This window comes from Molothrus ater, chromosome 35, assembly GCF_012460135.2.
Source record: "Molothrus ater isolate BHLD 08-10-18 breed brown headed cowbird chromosome 35, BPBGC_Mater_1.1, whole genome shotgun sequence".
Lineage (NCBI taxonomy): Eukaryota > Metazoa > Chordata > Aves > Passeriformes > Icteridae > Molothrus > Molothrus ater.
In genome coordinates this window covers 685,430-694,630 of record NC_071662.1, presented here as the reverse complement: position 1 = coordinate 694,630, position 9,201 = coordinate 685,430, and the positions used below count along the sequence as shown (strand labels likewise).

The window sequence follows — 9,201 nt, the reverse complement described above, 5'->3', positions numbered from 1 at the left end:
TCAACGAATATGTGTGCAAAATACAGAAAATAAACAGAAACTTTCCTGTACTCAGCCTGCACAGCTTTGGGAGGAGCTCTCCCCCGTGTATCCAGCTGAATAAAGAATGCTGCTTCTTAATGCTACACTGGGGTTAAGGAGTTTTCTGGTTTACCGAATTTTTGGTAACACTCCCACTGCCAAGGAAAGCTCTGTCTGCTGCTGTTCACAAACAGAGAAGGGCTGAGGGCAGATGTGGGGCTCAGAGGCTGCCTGGGGCACAGTGACCATGAAATAATCAAGTTTTCAATGTTCTGCGAAAGAAGGAGGGGCAGCAACAAAACTTCTACACTGGAATTAGGAAGGGCAGACTTTGGCCTGTTTAGGATGCTGATTTGGGGAGTACCAAATCAGGTCCTGATTTTTTAAGGGAAACAGCCCTTAGAAACAAAGACGGCTGGGAAGGATGGACACATTTAAAGAAAGTAATCTTAAGGTGGGAGGAGCAGCCTGTCCCAGTGTGGCAAAAGATGAGCCAGTGAGGAAAATGACTGGATGCCAATGGAGCTTTTGTGGGAAGTCAAGGGGAAAATGGACTGACAGCTCAGGAAGTGTTTAAGAGTGTCATTAGGTTATGCAGAAAGAAAAGCTGAGAGTTGAAAACTCAATCAGAACATAATGTATCAGCTTCTGTAAAAAAATAAAAATGTTTTTATAAAAAAACTTATAGCAAAAGGAGGGATAAGGAGAACCTCTACTCTTTATTGGATGCAGTGGAGAATACAGTAACTAAAGATAAGGAAAAGGCTGAGCTACTTAACACCTTTTTTGTCTCAATTTTCAATATTAGGACAGGCTGTCCTAAGAACAAGTGTTCTCCTGAGCTGGTAGATGGGCACAGGGAGCAGAACAGCCCCCTGGAATCCAGGAGGAAGCAGCTGAGCCACTCAGATGCCCACAGGTATATGGGATTGGATGGGATCCATCCCAGGGGGATGAGGGAGCTGTGGATGAGCTCCCCAAGCTGCTCTCCATCATTTACCATCAGTCCTGGCTCAGCAGGGAGGGCCCAGAGCACTGGAGGTGCCAGTGTGAGCCCATCCCCAGGAAGGGCTGGCAGGAGGAGCTGGGGAACTCCAGGCCTGTCAGCCTGACCTGGGTGCCCGGCAAGGTTATGGAACAGATCACCTTGAGTGCCATCACAGGGCACCCACAGGATGGCCCAGGGATCAGAGCCAGCCAGTGTGGATTTAGGGGTGGCAGGTCCTGCCCGACCAACCTGGTCTCCTTTTATGCCCAGGTGACCCAGCTGTGGATGTGGGAAAGGCTGTGGATGTTGTGTGCCTGGACTCCAGCAGAGCCTTTGACTCTGTCTCTGACAGCATTCCCTGGAAAAGCTGCAGCCCACGGCTTGGGCAGGTTCCCTCTTCGCTGGGAGATTTAAGAGCTGGCTGGAGGCTGGGCCCAGAGAGTGGTGGGGATGGTGCTGCACCCAGCTGGTGTCCAGGCACTGCTGCTGTCCCCAGGGATCTGTGCTGGGCCCAGTCCTGTTTAATATCTTCACTGATGATCTGGGTGAGGGGATCGAGTCCAGCATTCACAAATTGCAGATGGCACCAAGCTGGGTGTGAGTGTGGATCTGCTGGAGGGCAGGACAAGAAGACACAGCCTTAAGCTGCACCAGGGGAGGCTCAGGCTGGACAATAGGAAGGAGTTCTTCACAGAAAGGGTGAGTGGGAACTGGAATGGGCTGGCCAGGGGGGAGGTGGCAGAGTCACTGTCCCTCTCCAGTGGCACTCAGTGGCATGGTCTGGGTGACAAGGCAGTATTAGGGCATTGGTTGGACTTGATGATCCCAAAGGTCTTTTCCAGCCTATTTGATTCTGTCATTCTGTGATGATTGGGACACTCTGGGGCCATTGTGACACTGCGGAGCCTCATGTAACCAAGGGGTTTCACCATTTTGACACTGCAAAAGCAAGGGGACCATTGGGGGACTGCAGGGCCCAGTGGAACCAAGGAGCCGTTCTGACACTGCGGGACCTCATGGAACCAGGGGGACATTGTGACACTGCAGGATCCTGTGTAACCAAGGGGCCACTGTGACACGATGGGACCTCAAGGAATCTGGAATAATGCTGTGACACTGTGTGGCCTCGTGGAAACAAGGAGTCCATTGTGACCCTGAGGGGACTTGTGGAACCCCAGAGACCATGGTGACAGTGTGGGACCTCGTGTGACCATGGGGCCATTGTGACACCCTGGGGCCCTATGGAACCAAGGGGACCATTGTCACATTTTGAGGCCCCATGGAACCAAGGAGACCAGTGTGGCAGTGCAGGGCCTGGTGTAACCAAGAGGCCATTGTGATACTGAGGGGCCCCTTGGAACCAAGGACATAGTCGCAAATGTCACCAAGCTGGATGTGAGTGTTGATCTGCTGGAGCATAGGAGGGCTCTGCACAGGGCCTGGACAGGCTGGATCCAGGGGATGAATCCAACAAGGTGAGGTTTAACAAATCCAAGTGCCAGGCCCTGATATTTGGCCCCAGTGCTACAGGCTGGGGACAGAGTTCCAGGACAGCAGCCAGGCAGAAAGGGACCTGCGGGGACTGATGGACAGCAGGCTGGACATGAGGCAGCAGTGTGCCCAGGTGGCCAAGAAGGCCAATGGCTCCTGGCCTGGATCAGGAATGGTGTGGCCAGCAGGAGCACAGCTGCTGTGCCAGCAGTGATCTCCCCCAGCTCTGCACACAGACATTGCTGCTGCAGCTCTAGAGAAGGGAACACAAGGGCATCTCTGCAGAAAACTCTGCTGGGACATCCATTAGTTCCTTTAAAGCCACCGAGAGTGCAGCCCCTCATTGACACAGTCTGTGGCTACAGGGAAGGTGGAGAGAAACAAAATGAGAAATGGCACAAACAATGACATTTATTTGTGGACAAGATTAAAAACCTAAAAAAAAAAGGAAGAACCTCCAAAATGAAACCAAAATGTACTATCAAAGATGACTTTTATTACAAGTGATTTGCAGAAATTGGCCAGCAGCTTAATGTTTCTGAAAGCATCCAGTCATCACTCTCCACACTGCAGCCTTGAGCTCCTGGTTCCTCAGGCTGTAGATGAGGGGGTTCAGGGCTGGAGGCACCACCGAGTACAGAACTGACAGGGCCAGATCCAGGGATGGGGAGGAGATGGAGGGGGGCTTCAGGTATGTAAATATGCCAGTACTGACAAAGAGAGAGACCACAGCCAGGTGAGGGAGGCAGGTGGAAAAGGCTTTGTGCCGCCCCTGCTCAGAGGGGATCCTCAGCACAGCCCTGAAGATCTGCACATAGGAGAAAACAATGAACACAAAACAACCAAAACCTAAAGAGACACTGACAGCAATGAGCCCCAGTTCCCTGAGGTTTGAGTGTGAGCAGGAGAGCTTGAGGATCTGGGGGATTTCACAGAAGAACTGGCCCAGGGCATTGCCATGGCACAGGGGCAGGGAAAATGTATTGGCCGTGTGCATGAGAGCATTGAGAAAGGCACTGGCCCAGGCAGCTGCTGCCATGTGGGCACAAGCTCTGCTGCCCAGGAGGGTCCCGTAGTGCAGGGGTTTGCAGATGGACACGTAGCGGTCGTAGCACATGATGGTCAGGAGATAAAAGTCTGCTGAGATGAAGAAGAGAAAGAAAAAGCCCTGTGCAGCACATGCTGTGTAGGAGATGTTGCTGGTGTCCCAGAGGGAATTGTGCATGGCTTTGGGGACAGTGGTGCAGATGGAGCCCAGGTCACTGAGGGCCAGGTTGAGCAGGAAGAAGAACATGGGCGTGTGCAGGTGGTGGCCGCAGGCTACGGCGCTGATGATGAGGCCGTTGCCCAGGAGGGCAGCCAGGGAGATGCCCAGCAAGAGGCAGAAGTGCAGGAGCTGCAGCTGCCGCGTGTCTGCCAATGCCAGCAGCAGGAAGTGCCTGATGGAGCTGCTGTTGGACATTTGCTGTGCCTTGGCATGGGGATCTGTAAGAAAAGTAATCATGGAATAGTTGGGTTTGGAGAGGACTTGAAATATCCCAGCACAGCCTGGGGGCACTTTCCCCCCACTGCCTGCCCAGGGCTCTGCTGCCTGGAGCTGTCCCTGCCAGCAGCTGCTTCCCTGTGCCCAGGGCTGGGCCCTGCCAGTGCTGCCAGAGCCCAGCCCAGCCCTGGGGGCTCAGCTCTGCCCTGCAGAGCCCTCCCAGCTCAGGCACTGCCCAGGGGCAGCTCTGGCTCTGCAGGCTCTGATGGAAACGTAAGCGGAAACCTGATGAGGCTGGAAAAGCAACACTGATGCTGCCCTAAGGGACCCTGTGCTCATCACAGTAACTGCCCAGTTTATTCAGATGTAAGAGAAATGTTTTTTATTTTTTACTGCCTGAAACCAGAGATGAATATTTATGTGCTATTTCACATCCAGGCAACACAGAGCAGTGGATTAAAAAAAATGATTTTCCCCATTTATGCAGCCCCTGCCTTGCTGTGCTCCCTGTATAATCTACTTGGAAAAGTTCTGCAGTTAAATGCCATGCTGGGAGCAGCCCTGAACAATGCAGCATCCTCCCCACACAAGGAGAACACTTCCAAGCCTCACCAGCTCTCTCCTGCCACCCAGATCTTGTCCCCCAGTGCTGGGAGCAGCTGCCAGGGCTGGCTGAGAGCTGTCCCTGGCAGGCAGCAGAGTCCCTGCCCCAGCACAGCGCCCTGGGCTGCAGGACCCTGCTCTGCAGGACAGCCCTGGGCACCCCTGGCTGCTCTGCACAAGAGACAAGCAGAGAATGGACTCACAGGCTCTGCAGGCATTGGCATGTTCCAGCTTGAGGAGATGGCTCCAGGAGCTGCAGCTGCACTGTCCTGCAGTCAGAGGTTCCTGTGCCAAGGAAGGTTCCTGTTCCACTGCCAAGGTTCCTGTTCCACTGCCAAGGGCTGGCAGTGATTGTGCCCCAGGCACTTCTCAGCCCCTTCCCAGCCCTGACTGATTGAAGCTCTCTGTGCCTCTGGGCTGTGCCCGGGCTGGCTGCAGGCAGTGCCCCAGCCCTGCTGGGCTGGCAGAAGAGCTGCTCATCAAGAGAAATGTGCTTTTGAAGCTCTTCTTGGTCACCAGGAACTGCCTCTGTGCCAGGAGCCCAGCCCAGCTCAGCAGCACAGACACAGCACAAGGACTTTAATACGCCTCTGGGCCTTTGTGCTCAGGCCCTGGACATCAGTTCCCCAGAGGGAGCTGAAGAAACCTCTGCAGAACACCAAGGCAGAATCCAACTCCAAAGTTTCTTGGACTTTTAATGGGTCCCAGAGAGGGACACGACTGAGCAAGTGTCCCCAGGCCCCAGGCAGAGCAGAGAACTGCAGACAGTGATGACAGGTGGGGACAAAGAGAAGCCAAGTCTTGGTGCCCTGGGGCACAGCAGGGTCTGTGCCAGCAAGGGCTGGGAGGAGACACCTTGTCCTGAGGCCCTGGGGCCTCCTGGCACAGCCCCAGCCAGGCTGGGCACTGTCAGCCCCTTGTGCTGCCCTCAGCATCCCCCCCTAGCCCACATGCCAGTGGCCTCAAGGATCTGCTGCAAGGAGTCCCTGGGGAGCCTTGCTCAGCAATGGCCCTGGGGGCTCCTTCATGCTCCCTGCAGGGACTGCAGGTTTTTCAAAGGACTTTGGCTTTGGCTTTGGCCTTGGAGTCTCTGAGAGGTTTCTGCAATCATGGCCTCCAATTATCTGCTGTAATTAGTCCCTGGAGAGGCTTTGTCAGTAACAACACTCAGTGGGTCTTTGATACTTCTGCTTGGTTTCATTTCGGAGGTTCTTTTTCTTTGTTTTACTTTTTCAATATCCACTGAAAGAAATGTCATTGCTTCTGACATTTCTCATTTTGTTTCTCTCCTCCTTCCCTGTAGCCACAGACTGTGTCAATGCACTCTCAGTGGCTTTAAAGGAACTAAAGGATCTCCCAGCAGAGTTTTCTGCAGAGAAGCCCTTTTGTTGCCTTCTCTGGAACTGCAGCAGCAATGTCTGTGTGCAGAGCTGGGGCAGATCAGTGCTGGCCCAGCAGCTGTGCCCAGCAGCAGCAGCAGCAGCACTTGGTGTTGCCAGCGCTGCTGCCGTGGCCATGCCCCGCTGCCCTGGTGGCCCTGGTGTTGCTGCAGGGCCTGAGTGCTCTCGGGGCCGGGCACAGCCCTGGGGGTGGCAGTGCCGGGGCTGCAGCAGGGACAGGCCATGGGCACTGCTGGGGCAGCGCTGACGCCTCAGGCCAGGCCCTGGGGGCTCCAGGCTCCTTGCCCAGGCTCTCTCAAGAACACGGCCAGGCCAATGCTCAGCACAGAAACCCCCGTGAGCAGCCCCAGGCTGGCCGTGGGCAGGCTGGGGGCAAACAGCATGGCTGGGGCTCTGCAAGGGCCCTGGGGCAGACAGGAAGGAGCAGCAGAGCAGGGGCTGATCCATCCCCAGTGCGCTGCACAGCCCAGGGCAGCGTCCCAGAGCATCCTCATGCAGCTGCCAACAACATCCCCCCTCTGCAGCCCTGGCCTCTCCCCCAGCTCACACAGGTGCCCCATCCTTGCAGGCACAGACACGGCAGCACTGCCTCAGCAGCCCCTGTTTGCATTGCACACAGCAGGGGCAGCACCCCCATGCTGTTGCTGTGGGGACATGAACCTGAGGGAGCACAAATGCCATCAGCCCCTGGGGCCAGCAAGGCCTGGGGGACACCAGGGAAACCACTCAGCTTTGTCCTGGCCTCTGCACTCAGCCAGAAAGTTTGTTCCCATCAGCTGGGAGTTTCCTGTGCCACTGCAGACGCTGTTGCTCAGAGCCAGGGCTGCCTGGCAGCCAACCCCAAACTGCCCTGAGCATTTCCTTGGCTTCACCTTTACTTTCTTTACTCCTCCTGCTACAAATTTCTTCCTCTTGCCCACCCCAGGGGGCCAGGAACGGGACACAGCACTCGAGGTGCTGCCCAACCAGTGCCCAGCACAGGGGAAGAATCCCTGCCCTGCTCCTGCTGGCCACACCATTCCTGATCCAGGCCAGGAGCCATTGGCCTTCTTGGCCACCTGGGCACACTGCTGCCTCATGTCCAGCCTGCTGTCCATCAGTCCCTGCAGGTCCCTTTCTGCCTGGCTCCTCTCCAGCCACTCTGTCCCCAGCCTGTAGTACTGCAGGGGTTGTTGTCGCCAAAGTGCAGGACCCGGCACTGGGACTTGTTAAACCTCACCTTGTTGGATTTGGGCCCTGGATCCAGCCTGTCCAGGGCCCTGTGCAGAGCCCTCCTACCCTCCAGCAGATCCACAGTCTCAGACAACTTGGTGTCACCATGGTTCCATGAGGCCCCAGAGTGTCCCAATGGTCTCCATGACTCCATGAGGCCTCCCAGTGTCACAATGTCCCTTTAGTTCCTTGGGACCCCTTGGTGTCACAAAGTCCCTTGGATCCTTGGGCCCTGAAGTGTCACAATGGCCCTTGGTCCTCCCAGGCTCTGCAGTGTCACAATGGATCCTTGGTTCCATGAGGTCTGGCAGTGCAGCAATGCTCTCCTTGGTTCCACAGTGTCACAATGGCCTCTTGGTCCCAAGGGCCACCACGGCGTCAAACATTTTTCCTTCATTCCAGGAGTCCCTGTGGAGCAGCCCCGACCCCTTGGTTCCATAGGGCCCTGCAGTGTCACAATGGCCCCATCGTGAAACCAGGTCCTGCTCTGTCACAATGCTCTGCATGGTTCCACAAGGCCCTGCAGGGTCACAGTGGCCTCTTGCTTCCAGGGGGCCTCAGAGTGCCACAATGAATTCCTTGGTGCTGCAGTGTCACAATGGAGCCCTGGTGACACAAGATTCTGCAGTGTCACCAGGGACTCTTGGTTCCATGGGGCACCACAGTTTCACAATTTTTCCCTCAGTTCCCAGAGTCCTTGCAATGGAGCAATGGCCCCTTGATTCCATTGTCCCCAGGCTCTCCCAAGGGCCTCCTTGGTTCCACAGTGGCACAATGGCCCCTTGGTTGCAAAAGGCCCTGCAGGGTCACAGTGGCCTCTGTGCTTCCACCAGGACCCAGACTGTCACAATGGACTCCTTGCTTCCATTCAGCCCCACAGTGTCACCATGGCCCCTTGGCTCTGTGCTGTCCTGTCATACACAGTGTCACCATGGTCCTCTTGGTGCCACCAGGCCCCGCAGTGTCACAATGGCCCCTTGCTTCCCCAGGGCCCTGCAGTGTCACAATCATCAGAGAATCAACCAGGCTGGAAATGACCTTGGAGAGCATCAAGTCCAACCTGGGACCTAACACCACCTTCTCACCCAGACCATGGCACTCAGTCTTTCCTCAAAAACCTCCAGGGACGGTGACTCATCTATCTACCCTTGCAGCCCATTCCAATGCCCAAACACTCTTTGTGTGGAGAATATTTTCTAATGTCCAGTCTAAAAATCCCCTGGTGCAGCTTTTGGCTGTGTCCTCTTGTCCTGTCACTGTTCCCTGGGAGAAGAGCCCGACCCCCACCCGGCTGCACCCTCCTGTCAGGGAGTTGTGGAGAGTGATGAGGTCTCCCCTGAGCCTCCCCTGCTCCAGGATAAACAACCCCAGCTACCTCAGCTGCTCCTCACAGGACTTGTGCTCCAGACCCCTCCCCAGCCTTGTTGCCCTTCTCTGGACACGCTCCAGCCCCTCCATGTCCTTCCTAAATTGGGGGGCCCAGAACTGGACACAGCACTCGAGGTGCTGCCCAACCAGTGTCGAGCACAGGACAAGAATCACTGCCCTGCTCCTGCTGGCCACACCATTCCTGATCCATAGGACTGCCAGGGGCTGGATGAGGCAAATGGTGGAGAGGGGGTGGGGACAAAGTCTGATTAAATGGCAGCCATGAAGGGTCTTGATTTTAATATCTGTTCAGACTGCATTAGAAGGTGCTGGGGGTCAATATCATTTGGACATTAGAATGCACTTCTGAAATTTGTCTAACTAACCAGAGAATAATTGAAAACTTCAATTTTTCCCAGGGGCTTTTCTTGTTAAGGTGTTTTGAACGAATATTTATGAGCTTTTCTCACTGAATTCCTGAAGTGAAGAGCTCAAGAAACAAGAGGCATCTGGAGTAATAAAATTCATCATCAAAGCCAAGTGGCTGAGGATTCATCCCCATCAGAGCAGCAATGAACAAAAATGGGCACAGGTTTGTGGCTGACCCAGCTTTGGCATGGGCCCTGGGCCTGGAG

The 9,201-nt window shown here is 55.1% G+C and overlaps 1 protein-coding gene across 1 annotated transcript; it reads right to left on the bottom strand.

The window, feature by feature from the left end:
• Positions 1-3,101: 3,101 nt before the first annotated feature.
• On the bottom strand, positions 3,102-3,587 carry LOC118700734 (olfactory receptor 14J1-like; the record flags this gene model as incomplete). Its single annotated transcript, XM_036405326.1, has 1 exon — positions 3,102-3,587. A coding segment is annotated over one exon (486 nt), but the record flags the coding sequence as incomplete, so codon positions are not given.
• Between the last annotated feature and the right edge of the window lie 5,614 nt (positions 3,588-9,201).